Below are 13012 nucleotides of genomic sequence, written 5' to 3'. Positions count from 1 at the left end.
AGGTACGACCCTATATCCAGCTTTCCATGGCAAAAGAATGAGCCTCCTTCTGTGCCCCTGGTCATTTCTTGGGGGTGGGGCCATATTCTAGACAGGTAAAGAGAGCATGGGAGTGATATCAGATGCAGGGACACTGCTTTCCTGCCAACTGCTCACCCTCCAGTCTGTTATCTATCTGGAACCTGACTGCTACCTCATCCCTATGGCAACCCAGTGGCCAATCACCAGCCTCTATAAGCCTGGCTATGCCAGCCTCCTATAATCTTGACCCAAAATAACCCTTCCCTTTCTTCAGATAACCACAGTCCTGAGAATGACTGCTCCAAACCATGCCTCTTTCTGGTTTCTGAGTTCTTCCAGTCTCCTGAAACCTCAACTCTTTATCCCCACCTCTTGGTCTGCCCACCGTTCTTGTTGCTTCCTTACCTCACTCAGCACCTGGTCCACAGTGTGGATACCCTCTGAGGACACGGTCCAGGGATCCCGTTCTCCAGCCAACAGGGCATCCAGCGTCCCCTTCTCAAGCACCACATCGAAGGAACCACTGGGAAAGCCCAGTGCCCGTATGTCCATAGTCTCCCAGCGCAGCGTGGGCACATGGGCATAGCGAGCCCGCATGGCGGCCACCACTACTGACGAGTAGTCCACACTGGTCACATCAGGGAAGCCCCCGAGGAACAGCTCGTAGCTCAGGGCACTGTTCCCACAGCCTGGAGCAGGAAGAGGTGGGTGGCAAAAGGACTAGGTTAGCTTTGGTTTTACCCTCCCCAATTATCCATCCACACTTGGCCCATTTGCTCTCAGCCCAAACCCTCCTGTACTGAGGGAGAAGCAGTATGGTACAGAAAAGAGCATGAGGCTTGGAGTCATACAGACCTGGGCACATCTCCTGTGTGGGACTAGGAACTTGGATTTCCTATTCTGAACAATGAAGATAAGACATAGCCTGTGTGTAGGATGTGCTACACTGAATTTAAAAACTAAGGCCGGCCCAGTGGCTCAGGCGGTTGGAGCTCCATGTTCCTAATGCCGAAAGCTGCGGTTCGATTCCCACATGGGCCAGTGCCAGATGGCTCAGGTGGTTGGAGCGGGTCCTCTCAACCACAAGGTTACCGGTGCGACTCCTGTAAGCGATGGTGGGCTGAGCCCCCTGCAACTAACACGGCAACTGGACCTGGAGCTGAGCTGCGCCCTCCACAACTAAGATTGAAAGGACAACAACTTGACTTGGAAAAGTCCCATAAGTACATAATGTTCCCCAATAAAGTCCTGTTCCCCTTCCCCAATAAAAATCTTAAAAAAAAAAAAAAAACCCACTGGAGAGTAGCTGAAGGAGCTCTGAACTTAGTTCAAAGATCTGGCTTCTGCTATTCCTAGTCACACTACCATGGCAAGCCACTTGCCTCTGAGCCTTAGTTTCCTCAAGATCAGAATGGGTAATATTGGCATCATTAGGATCATATTATTAGGATAGGACATTAGTATTATCCTAATCCCCGTCCTCTGGGAAGACATCATGTTACAGGTTATTATCCTACTTTGGTTTCCAAGGCAGAGTTAGAAAGTGAAGGGGAAACTAGGTGGAGACACAGTGGAGCTGATTCCTTGTAATTCCTTTATGTATGTACTAAGCACTACATATTGGATTCTGCTGAAGAGTAAGACTCCCTGCCCTTAAGGAGCTCATCCTTTGGTGGGAGGAACAGATGTGTAATCAGGCAACTGCCACATAATGTGATGAGTATTTCAATAGGGACAAGCTGTGGGAGCACATAGGATGGGCCCTGTCCCTACTTTAGGTGAGTTGGGCCAGGGTTTCAGGGAAGCTGCCTTCCATCAGAGTCTTGAAGCATCCTAATGCTCCGTGGGAACGTGCCTGGAAAGCAGTCCCAAAGAGGGCAGGGCCAGGTGAGAGACCGGGTGGAGGTCAGAGGGGTGATGTGGGCCCGCCGCTCAGACAGACAGCATGACTTCCTTTGAAGATCTGTTGGCCTCATCCAGGCCATCTTGTGGTCAGTCTGACAGCTCTTGGAGGCTGGACATGGGAATGCCCAGCTTTTGGGATTAGATTGCCTTTAATCCCCATTTGTGTCCCTAAGAGGATCACAGGATCAGCTGTTGGGATAGCCCTAATCTAGCAGGGCTTGACACCTGGTCAGGGCACCCAGAGGCTGCTGGCTGGTCCTCAGCTGCCCCTTTCTGTGTGCCACCTCAGGCCCCGGGCTCAGGAAGAATACTGTCTCGCCTGAGAAAAACCAGTGTGTGCTTCCCCACAGCGAGCTCTGGCCGCTACACCACTTGGGATGGGAGATGAGGGAAGCCGGACGAGAAACGCTAAATCAGTTCAGGCTGAAATCCCACTGGGTTCTCTGACCCACGATCCCTTCACTACCCTACATCTGACCTCATATACCTGCAGAGCTCTGCCCAACTGCAGACAAACCCAAATATCCTTCCTTTATTCCCCTCAGTAAAGGAATGAAATCTTCCAAGAGAACTTTACCAAAGGTGAAGGAAGAACAAAGTCTGACCACAAGGCCAGTCATGCTTACAAAGCAGTGATTTCTGATCCTCCTGCCTCAGTGATTTGGGACTAGCAACTAAGATGGTGCTTGGGAAGGCCCTGGAGAATTAAGCCAGATCCAAGAACCCATTACATGGGAGTCCAGAGCTGTGTGGATGCTATCCTAACACCAAGAGACAGGTGTTAGCCAGAATTCCAATTCACTACTTTACAACAGGAAAAATAGCCACCATGGGTACTTCTGGTGAGTCCCTTCTCTTTCTATAGGAAACACAAATTGAAGCCAAATTATGATCAGCAGATTCCGGTGGAGCATGAAGTCGAGCAAGGAGAATCAGAGACGTATAATGATGGCAAAGTTGGGGTAGCCACATGCATTCGTGTGCTATGAGGGTATTCTAGCCATAGGGACCATACACACAGTCCTTAGGCAGGGAACTCTGTTCTCTGAACAGTCCACGATAAACTGCCCCTCTGACTCTCATTTTCAATAATAATAATGATAGCTAACAGTGATTGAACACAGGGCCCTATGCTAAGCATGTGATAAGAATCATCTCAGTTTATTTTCAGAGTACTTTAATACAGAAAATAACTATTATTATCATTACCATTTTCTAGATGGGAAAACTGAGACTGCGCAAGGTGGATAAGGACCTTCCCCAAGGTCACATGGTCCAGCGGTACAGTGAAAATTTGGATACAGGCCTGTCTCATGCCAGAATCAGAGCTCTTAAACCACTATGCTACACTGTCTCCCAGTTTTCAAGGGGCCCACTCATCTTCACTTGTGACATTCCACAGCCATATCAATATGACCGTTAGGCTGTAATTCATGGTGGTGTCATTTTACCAATTTCAAGAGAGGTCTAGATGCCTTTCTATGCCCATCTGTGGGGTACAACAGGAGCAATAGACGCTCTGGAGTCAGTTGACAGCCTTAGTTCACAACTTACTTGCTACATGACAGTCATGGACACTGTCAATGCTCTGACCAGATCCCCTTGGGGTGTCCCTAGGGTTTGGTGTATCCTGGCTTCTGACAGTTTGCACTTGTGACTCTTCAGGCTGAAATTACCCTCAGGGAAACTTGGCCTGCGACCACAATCCTGCTTGGCCTCTTCCCTTTCCTGTTCCTTCCCTCTCTTACCAGTTTCTCCTGGGAGGACATCCCTAACAAATGACTAGGACATCAATCCTAACCTTAGGATTTGCTTCTGGATCCAGCCTGGGACAACCGGGAGCAGGTGTCACCAAATCCAGCTTGCTTCCTGTTTTTGTAAATAAAGCTGTATTGGAGCACAGCTCCTCTCATGCAGTTGTGCATTGTCTGTGGCTGCTTGTACACTACAACTGACTAGTTGTAACAGAAACTGCATCGCCCACAAAGCCCAGCATATTTCCCATTTGGCCATTTTCAGAAAGTTTACCGATGCCCAACTTAGAGTAAGTCTAGTAATACTTATCACTCACCTCTCAGGGTTGTCATAAAGATTAAATAAATTAGAAAGGACCTAGTGTATTCCCTAGCATCCACTGAATAAGTGCTCAACTTGTTTGTTGAGGTGGAATATAACATAGGATACTCCTCAAGTTGTGGGTCCTTTTTTAATTAATTAATTAATTAATTAATTAATTAATTAATTAATATTAAGAAGGGTGCAGCTCACAGTGGCCCACACAGGGATCAAGCCGGCAACCCTGGTTTCACCAGCACCACGTTCCAACCAACCAAGCTAATCGGCCACCCCTGTGGGTCCTCTTTTTAGATCTTGGGAACAATACGTGAAAAGTTTTCCTTTTTGAGTTTTAGACTTTTCTCCCCTCTCTCCAAAAAAGGATATCTGCCAATCAAGGAGATTTTAAGGCTGTATTACTCTGCCAATCGCCAGCATGAAATCAGCTGTGCGCTTGTTGAAAATACAGACTCCTAGGACCCACCTTGGGCTCCCTGGAATTATAATCTCAAGATGGGGGTCCAGCTTTCCAGGTGATTCTGATGCACACTAAAGCTTAAAAAACTAAGATCTATGGTAAATCCATAAATAAATGCAATGGTTTAAAAGCACGAAATCCAAGAGTTTTTAACCTCTGGGAAGAAGGGGTTTGGGAGGACTACACAGAAAACCTTGAATACACCTGGGGCTTTTTATTTTGCCAGGCTTTGTTTTAGTTATTTTTCACACTCACTCAATCACCTTAAAAATCTGATAAATAAGTACTCTTATTTTTTTTAAAGCTAAGAAAGTGGAGGCACAGAAATTAAAGTATTTTGTCCAGGATTGTATAGCTAAGATTCCATGATTTTGCCTATTATTCCACAGCTGAGATTACATGAGCCTAGATTCCAACAGAATTACCATATTTTGTCATGTATAATGCGCTCCCGTGTATAATGCGCACCCACGTTTTAGGCCCAAGCTTTCTGGGGAAAAAATCTTTTGTTTTAATTTTTTAATTCAAATTTTTATTTGTTTACATTTAGGTACTTGTTTTTTGTATTATAAAGGAATTTTAGCATTTATTTTTTTAACATATTATGGTACAAGAAATTTTATGTAACAAATAATTACAAAACACAAGAACAGATACAAGGTACAAGAAATTTTATGTACCGTAACAAATATATGATATTTACGCATCATAGAAGGCCAAGAAGTCTTAGTCTTAGTCTGAAAGTTCAACAAAACTGATTCTCGTATTCCAGAGTATTATTTCGCATACAGAGATTGTTATTGATTTCTAGTTACACTTTTAAGTCATAAGCACAAATAAAAAAATTAAAAACACTTATATAGGTACGGAATTAGTACTACCCGTGTATAATGCACATCCTTATTTTTCCCTCACAAATTTGGGCCAAAAAAGTGCGCATTATACACGGCAAAATATGGTAGCTGCCTCCCGGGTCCAAGTTCTCAAGCACTAGGTTATACTTCTAGTACTAGGAATGTTCTATTTTTCAAACTGAGTAGGGCATACACACACATATTAGATTTACTATTTAAACTCTACATATACTGTATTATAGATGTCTCTTTTATATATGAAATATTTCACTTAAACATATACATGCTTTATAAATACCAAAATAAAAACTAATTAGAAAGAAACCCGTTCCTCAATCAAACTTCACTAGAGCCCCCAAGGCTGGCAGTGGAATCGAACCCCAAGAGGGCAGCTGGACCTCTCCGGAAACCCATCTTGCATCCCAGTACCTGTTTCTTTTAGGGAATCGCACCAATCTCGGCTGCAATCTCCCCTCTGACCTCAGAGGGCGCTGTCCTCATCATCATTGCAAGTGGGGCAAAGGACTAAGTTTCAGTCAGAGCTTGGAAAGTGATGTTAAGTACGTCTAGGTGACAATAGCTCCCGGGGTCCATCAGAGCAAACAGAAAAGCGGTAGGCATTGTGCTCGAAGTGCCTGCATGTGCCTTATCCGACCTGGGCTCGCAGTCCCATGTTTAGAAGTAAATCCGAGGTTCAGAACGAGTTTATGACTTCTCCTAAGTCACAGAGCCAACTAGCAGCTGCCTTCCGAGGGTCCGGAACGCGGCACTGAGTCACCTACCACATTCAGAGAGACTGTCTTTCTCCGGGGGCGTGGAGCGAACTAAGAATCAATTGGCTCCTGTTTGCCCTGGCTAACTAAATACTGCTGAGATTCTGAAGGTACTGGATCATGGCTCCTGACTGGGGCGTCCTCTGAGAGGGGCAGACAGACGCGAAGAAAGCGGACGGGGACAGGCCGGGATGGAGCCAGTCCAGTCAGCTCCACCTGGGCTGGGCAGCGCCAGGACTACCCACCTAGCACGAGGATGCGGTCCTCGGGCCGCAGCTCCGGGTCTAGTAGGGCACGGAAAGAGGAGAAGTCCCCGAACCACTCGTAAGGGGCTGAGTCGGCCGCGTCCTGGTAGCGTTGGTCCCAGTACCGGACCTCTCGGTACCCGCAGTTCTGCTCTGGTAACTTGGGCAGGGGCCCCGGGGCCCCCGGAGAAGCCATGCTTCCTGCTGCGGCCTGTAGGGCAGCCGGCCGTCACCTTTAGGCGGGACTTGGCTCCGAGGTGTGGCCATTGGGGATGGTGGAATGTAGGAGGAGGCGTGGCCTTTGTGCCTCCGCCCACCCACTGCGGTTGCTCAACATAAACACGTGGAACTTCCGTCTTCTGCTTAGCGCTCTTCGAAGAATCCTCCGGCTGGAAGTGAAAAACAAACACAAGACTCCTCCGGGTGGGAAAACCGTTTCGTCCAGACCGAGTCCTCCGGCTGTACTTCTCACTCGCTTCTGAGAGCCACACTGGTGGTGTGAGACTCACTCGGGCTCATCGCTGCCCTTCCACATATTTTCAATTTGACTGGCTCCTTCCATTAAGGAAAAAATAATGAAAGATTAATTTCTTCCCAGCTTTGAGCACCTGGAAGGCTCTGAGGGGTGGTGGAAAGGACGCAGACAAGGGTTTTGCCCTCCAGGAAAGACTGGCATGAATACAGACATTCCCAACACAGACGAAGTGCTATACTGAGCGAGGGGAAGGGACGGGCAGGAAGGTTGTTTTTCTGGGAAAACGTTCGATCCACCTTAGCTCTTGTGTGCAGGGCTAAGTATATACTGAGAAGTAAGGCCATTCCTGCTCGTACGGAGCGTGTAGTCTATCAGGGGAAACCGATGTAGAAGTAAATTTTAATGGAGTAAATAAGGATTCTGGCAACTCGGGTCAGCGCTCAGTCATTAGGACACGCTGCGCGCGGAGCGGAACCTAAGTTCCAAAGTGTCGGGCTTCCAGGGTGGCGGGCCGACACTAACGGCGCACCGTCAAAATGGCGGCGGGCACGCGGAAACGCGGCCGGGCAGGACCCGCTGCCCGGGCGGCGGGACTCTGCGGGCAATGGCTGCGGCGCGTCTGGCAAGAGCGGCGCCTACTGCTGCTGGAGCCGCGCTACACGCTGCTGGTGGCCGCCTGCCTCTGCCTGGCGGAGGTGGGCATCACCTTCTGGGTCATTCACAGGGTGGCATGTGAGTGCGCCGAGGGGGATGGGAGGGAAGGGGAGGGAGGGAGGTGAGCTGGAAACCCCCACCCAAGCAGTGACTTAGGTTCGGAGCCAAACCCACCCCAGATCCACTCAGTCATCAGTTGCAGACCCATATCTTTTACCCAAGTCCCAAGCCTGCTCCACAGAACACCGAAACCCCACCGTAAACCCTTCCCCACTACGGAGGGGGAGACCCTAGAGATTGGCCTTCTGCCCGGAACATATTATACAACCTGCCAGGCTAAGAAATAAGAAAGTAAACCAACCTGGAGTGAATGTACTGCTGCTGCTGCTTGTCGCTGTTGCTTTGGACACATCACTTCCCCTGCTCGGTCTCAATTTTCTCATCTGTTCAATTCTGGGGACTTGAAAGTATTCTCAACGATGGCATTTTGTGATCACTTGAGTCTGTTTAGCATTATTGACGGCTTTTTTCCAGGCTGAAAACACTGGGCTTAAGGCTTTCTTGCTAAAGACCATTAATTCAACACATTTATTGAGAGCCTATTATATGCCTAACACTATGTTAGGTGCCAGGGGTACAGTGGAGAAAGAGACAGGCACATTTCCCACTTGGGTGTGTGGGCCTGGACAAAGATAGCAGAAAAGTATAATGCATTGTATTCATGACAGTAGTAAGACACGGTGATATAAAGGACACAGGATGACACTTAAGCCAGGCTTGAGTTAGGGACGGCTTCCTAGAGTCCCCCTTGGAAGGTAAGAGCTAGCCAATTGAGGAAGAGAGAAAAGGGAAATGGGAAGAGTGCTGTAGGCAGAAAGGATCCTGTATCAAAAACCAGTTAAAAGGGAAAGTGGTTCTTTTGAGAAACAGAATTTTTTTAGAGCTGGAACATTGAACTCAAGTGAAGGTAGTACTGAGAAATGAGATGGCATAAGTTGAGACCAGATCATGAAGGAGTCTGTAAGCTGCATTAAGGAGATAGTTAGCATGGTGATTAAGAATTTAGGACCCCATGAATTCCAGTTTCAACTCTACCCTTCCTAGCTTGCTGATCTTAATTTCAATAATTCATAGGTTCCTCTGCTAAAAATGGGAATAATAGAGTTTGGTTTTTATCTTAAGCACTTTGGGGAATCATTGAAGGGTTTTAAGCAGAGACACATGATATGATTTCTATTATAGGAAGAGCCCTCTGGTTGCAGGGTGGCAAATATATTGTGGTGAGGTGAAAGTGGAAGTTGGGAACCTAATTAGGAGGCTATTGCATCATTGAGATTATGTTAGGCCCAAATTTGGGTATGTAACAGTAAAAAAGGATGAGACAGACATATATAGGATGAAGAATAGGCAGGCCATGGTGACTGGGGGTTGGAAATGAGAGAGAAGGAAGTATCAAAGAGGTTACCCAGACTTGTGACCTGGATAACCAGGAGGTTGATGGTGCCATTCATTGGGCCTCGGAAAGGGGAGCAGATTTAGAATAGGAGATGATGAGTTCAATTACAGACATGCCTGGGTTCACCCAAAGAATGTCAGGTAGGCAGTTAGGTAAGGGATTGTGATAGAAGTCCTGAGAATGAGCTGGAACTCTGTGATTTGATGGGCTGGAGATATAAGGGGCAGACAAATTCTGGACTTGGAAGTAACCACACTGTCCCATCCTTTTCCAGATACAGAAATTGACTGGAAGGCTTACATGGCTGAGGTGGAGGGCGTCATCAATGGCACCTATGACTATACCCAACTGCAGGGTGACACTGGACCTCTTGTGTAAGTGGGGATAGTAGGTCCAGTGAGGATGTGAGGGGCTGACCAGGCTGGGTGGCCTGACCCAGACTCACATTTCCTGTCATCTTCCAGGTACCCAGCTGGCTTTGTGTATATCTTTATGGGCCTGTACTATGCCACTGGCCAGGGCACTGACATCCGCATGGCCCAGCACATCTTTGCTGTGCTCTACCTGACCACCTTGCTGCTTGTCTTTTTGATCTATCACCAGACCTGCAAGGTGAGTCCACACTACCAGGACCAGAGTTCCCAACCTGGAAGGGCTGGGGAGTGGGGATGGCTCAGGGTTGCCCAGGGTTGGTGAGCTGACCTTCTTCCCCACCTCACAGGTACCTCCCTTCGTCTTTTTCTTCATGTGCTGCGCCTCTTACCGTGTCCACTCCATCTTTGTGCTGCGGCTCTTCAATGACCCAGTGGCCATGGTGTTGCTCTTCCTTAGTATCAACCTTCTGCTGGCCCAGCGCTGGGGCTGGGGCTGCTGCTGTTTCAGGTCAACATCCCTCCCTTATGGTCCTCTTTCTTTTTGTATTTCCATCACTTTCTCCCCAATTTGCTGCAGCAGAGTCAGTAAGGGAGTGGCCAGACAGTGTGGGTCAGTTCGGGCCCCCCTAGGTGCGTCCAGGATGTGTAGAAAACCTCTACCCCAACCTCCAACACACACACCGACTCTTCCGTCCTCTCTTCCTCCCAGACAGCATCTGTTGTTGGAGCTGGTCATGGAACAATCTTAATACTCAATATACAGAGGGTGCCAAAAAAAAAAAAAAAATGTATACACATTTTAAGAAAGGAAAAAACTATTAAAATTGTAATACTCAGTATAAACCGGTAACAAAACATGACTATAAGTCATGCGTATACATTTTTTGTCACCCCCAGTATATTCGCTCACTCAGTCTGGTCATAGAGACTCAGTGTCTGCGCCCTACCCCCAGCCTCTTGCCAGGCTGCCTTCCTTTCCCTCCAGCAGGTATGAGTGTGGGCCCCATCCTGGAGCTTGCTGGTGGGGGAAGGGAGGAGTTGCTGTGATGGTGTGTGGGTGCATCTTTGGGTGGGGTGCCTGGCCCTGGAGCTGATCTCCACCCTGCCACTCTCCTACCACCCCAGTCTGGCCGTCTCCGTGAAGATGAACGTGCTCCTCTTCGCCCCTGGGTTACTCTTCCTCCTCCTCACACGATTTGGCCTCCGTGGGGCCCTCCCCAAGCTGGGCATCTGTGCTGTCCTGCAGGTACCCCCACCCCCGCCCTTGCCCTTTTTGATGAAGGGAGGCCATTGTGGCCTCTTCCAGCCTTGAGGCTTCCTCAAAGCCAACAGACAGGGTGGTGACTGGGCAGCCACTACTTCTGGGCTTTTGTTTGTTTAGCCATAAAATAAGGGTATTGAACTACATGGTTTCTTAGGGCCTTTCTAGCTCTGCCCATTTATGACTGTGAATCCAAACTTAAAACACTGCCATTACCTGCCTCCTCGGCTTCTTTGGCCCCAGTCTCTGGCTTGGGGGGCTTCGAGGGGTGGCTTTCTTGCTATTCCTAGTGAGAATTAGGGAACTTCTGAGATCTACACCCTGTTTCCACTCCGCTCAGTGATTAGCCTGAGGCTGGGGTGAGCGTGGCCAGCTCTGCTGATATCACACCCATCCTCAGGTAGTGCTGGGGCTGCCCTTCCTGCTGGAGAACCCAGTCGGTTACCTGTCCCGCTCCTTTGACCTTGGCCGCCAGTTTCTCTTCCGCTGGACAGTTAACTGGCGCTTCCTCCCTGAGGCCCTCTTCCTACATCGTGCCTTCCACCTGGCCCTGTTGGCCACCCATCTCACCCTGCTCTTGCTCTTTGTTCTCTGCAGGTGGCACAGGTAAGAAAGGGGAGCAGTGCCGTGGGCAGAGTTGGGGGAAGGAGTGAAGAGCCTGGGCTTTAGGGGCTGCTTGGGGGAGATGTTGAGCTCATGGGGGCAAGTTTAGAGCTTGGCCCGTGATGGGGGCTTGATAAATGTCTGAATGGCTTCTCCCCAGGACAGGGGAAAGTATCCTGTCACTGCTGAAGGACCCCTCCAAAAGGAAGGTTCCACCCCAGCCCCTCACACCCAATCATATCCTTTAAATCATGGGAAGGTAAGTCTTGCCCTCTCCAGGTGCAGATGGGGTCCCTGGTTAGGTAGCCCTGGATGGCTGGTGACCTGGGGAGGGAAAAAGAGGTACAGTGACAGCCGCAGGGCCCATTCCTAGAGCTCCTGCTCTGTACCAAAAACTGTGCTGAGCATTTACATATTTAAGCATATTTTATTATTAATTCTGAATATTATTGAATGATCATTATGTGTGCTCACCCTCTGCCTGGTGCTGTGCTAAGAGATTTACACACATTCTAACATTTATAGTTTATAAGAGACCCTGATATAGGGAGGTATTTTTATTATCCTTATTTACAGGTAACAAAATTAGGGTTTTAAGAGATTAAGTACTTTACCAAGGTTACCCAGCTAGTAAGTGACGGACTCACTAGGCCTTACAGCCCTTGATATTACTGTCTCCACATTAGATTGAGGAGCAGGTCTAGAGAGGTTAAGAAACTAGCCGAGGGGGCCGGCCCAGTGGCTCAGGTGGTTGGAGCGCAGTGCTCCTAACGCCAAGGTTCAATTCCCACATGGGCCAGTGAGCCGTGCCCTCTACAGCTAAGGCTGTGAACAACTGGCTCTCCCTGGAGCTGGGCTGCCATGAGCAGCCGGAGGTCGGCATGAGTGGCCAGCAGCCAGTGTGAGTGGCTGGCAAGAGCTGCTGTGAGCTGCCATGGGCTGCTCGGGCTACTGTGTCCTGCCGTGAGTGGCCGGCAACCAGCGTGAGCAGCCGGCTGCTGGCAAGAACTGCCGTGAGCTGCTGTGAGCAGCGACCGATGACCAGCGACCGACTGCCTCAGCCCGGGGGAGCGCAAGGCTCAAAATACCAGCATGGGCCAGGGAGCTGTGCCCTACACAACTAGACTGAGAAACAATGGCTCGAACTGGAGTGGGGAGGGGGAGGCAGAAGAAAGGGGGAAAAATAAATAGCCCAAAGTTATGCATCTAGGAATAGCAGAGCCAGGGGGCTGTCTGACCCAAAAACTTTTACCCCTCTGTTTTGGAACCTCCCTGCCCACCCCACGTCCTGCCCCTTCTGCTCCTGCCCTTGGCCTTGACCACTGCATACAGATAGTTTCTACCCTCTTCACCTCCAACTTCATTGGCATCTGCTTCAGCCGTTCTCTCCACTACCAGTTCTACGTCTGGTATTTCCACACACTGCCCTACCTCCTGTGGGCCACGCCTGCACGCTGGCTCACACACCTGCTCAGGTACTGGCTGGGACAACCTGGGGCAGTGGGGAGGGCTAGGGAGCTCCTCATCCAAGGCTGTGACCATGGAGGGGCTGGGGGTGAGCTGAAGGGCTGGGCCTAGAAACGACAATACCTGGAGCTTATTTCTCACCTCCAGGTTGCTGGTGCTGGGGCTCATTGAGCTCGCCTGGAACACATACCCATCCACGTCCTGCAGCTCTGCTGCCCTGCACGTGTGCCATGCTGTCATTCTGCTGCAGCTGTGGCTGGGCCCCCAGCCTTTCCCCAAGACCATCCAGCACAGCAAGAAAGCCCACTGAGATCTACCTCTACCCCATTCTCAGGACCCTGGATGCAGATGGACTCTGTGCCCTTCCTAATAAACCTTACCAAGTCCATTT

The 13012-nt window shown here is 49.3% G+C and overlaps 2 protein-coding genes across 4 annotated transcripts in view; one reads left to right on the top strand and one right to left on the bottom strand.

Annotated features, from left to right (window-relative positions):
- ECE2 (endothelin converting enzyme 2) overlaps positions 1-6660 on the bottom strand; it is a 31476-nt gene extending 24816 nt beyond the window's left edge. For both annotated transcript variants that reach the window (XM_019735790.3, XM_019735789.3), the window contains exons 1-2: positions 6332-6660; positions 427-710 (exon numbers count right to left, since the gene is read on the bottom strand). In XM_019735790.3, the coding sequence (XP_019591349.2) occupies positions 427-710; positions 6332-6527 (480 nt within the window). In that variant the 5' untranslated portion in view covers positions 6528-6660. The remainder of the gene's footprint in view (positions 1-426; positions 711-6331) is intronic.
- Positions 6661-6929: 269 nt separating this feature from the next.
- On the top strand, positions 6930-13009 carry ALG3 (ALG3 alpha-1,3- mannosyltransferase). 2 transcript variants are annotated; one of them, XM_074328832.2, is made up of 9 exons: positions 6930-7538; positions 9191-9290; positions 9381-9528; positions 9638-9798; positions 10416-10536; positions 10952-11157; positions 11315-11392; positions 12486-12629; positions 12769-13009. In XM_074328832.2, the coding sequence occupies exons 1-9, from the start codon at positions 7343-7345 to the stop codon at positions 12929-12931; spliced, it is 1317 nt and encodes a 438-aa protein (XP_074184933.1). In that variant the 5' UTR covers positions 6930-7342; the 3' UTR covers positions 12932-13009. The 2 variants fall into 2 exon arrangements, with proteins under 2 accessions (XP_074184933.1, XP_074184939.1); XM_074328838.2 differs by having other exon boundaries at positions 7311-7501.
- The last annotated feature ends 3 nt before the right edge of the window (positions 13010-13012 follow it).

Source organism: Rhinolophus sinicus, chromosome 17, assembly GCF_057876585.1.
Source record: "Rhinolophus sinicus isolate RSI-liver-muscle chromosome 17, RSI-T2T, whole genome shotgun sequence".
Taxonomy (NCBI): domain Eukaryota; kingdom Metazoa; phylum Chordata; class Mammalia; order Chiroptera; family Rhinolophidae; genus Rhinolophus; species Rhinolophus sinicus.
This window is presented reverse-complemented; position numbering and strand designations above follow the sequence as displayed.

Excerpts from the sequence above, each read along its gene's own strand:
- ALG3 (XM_074328832.2), top strand. The coding sequence starts at position 7,343 with ATGGCGGCGGGCACGCGGAAACGCGGCCGGGCAGGACCCGCTGCCCGG. Across the intron at positions 7,539-9,190 it reads GGTCATTCACAGGGTGGCAT|ATACAGAAATTGACTGGAAG; the intron begins GTGAGTGCGCCG and ends ATCCTTTTCCAG. Across the intron at positions 10,537-10,951 it reads GCATCTGTGCTGTCCTGCAG|GTAGTGCTGGGGCTGCCCTT; the intron begins GTACCCCCACCC and ends ACCCATCCTCAG.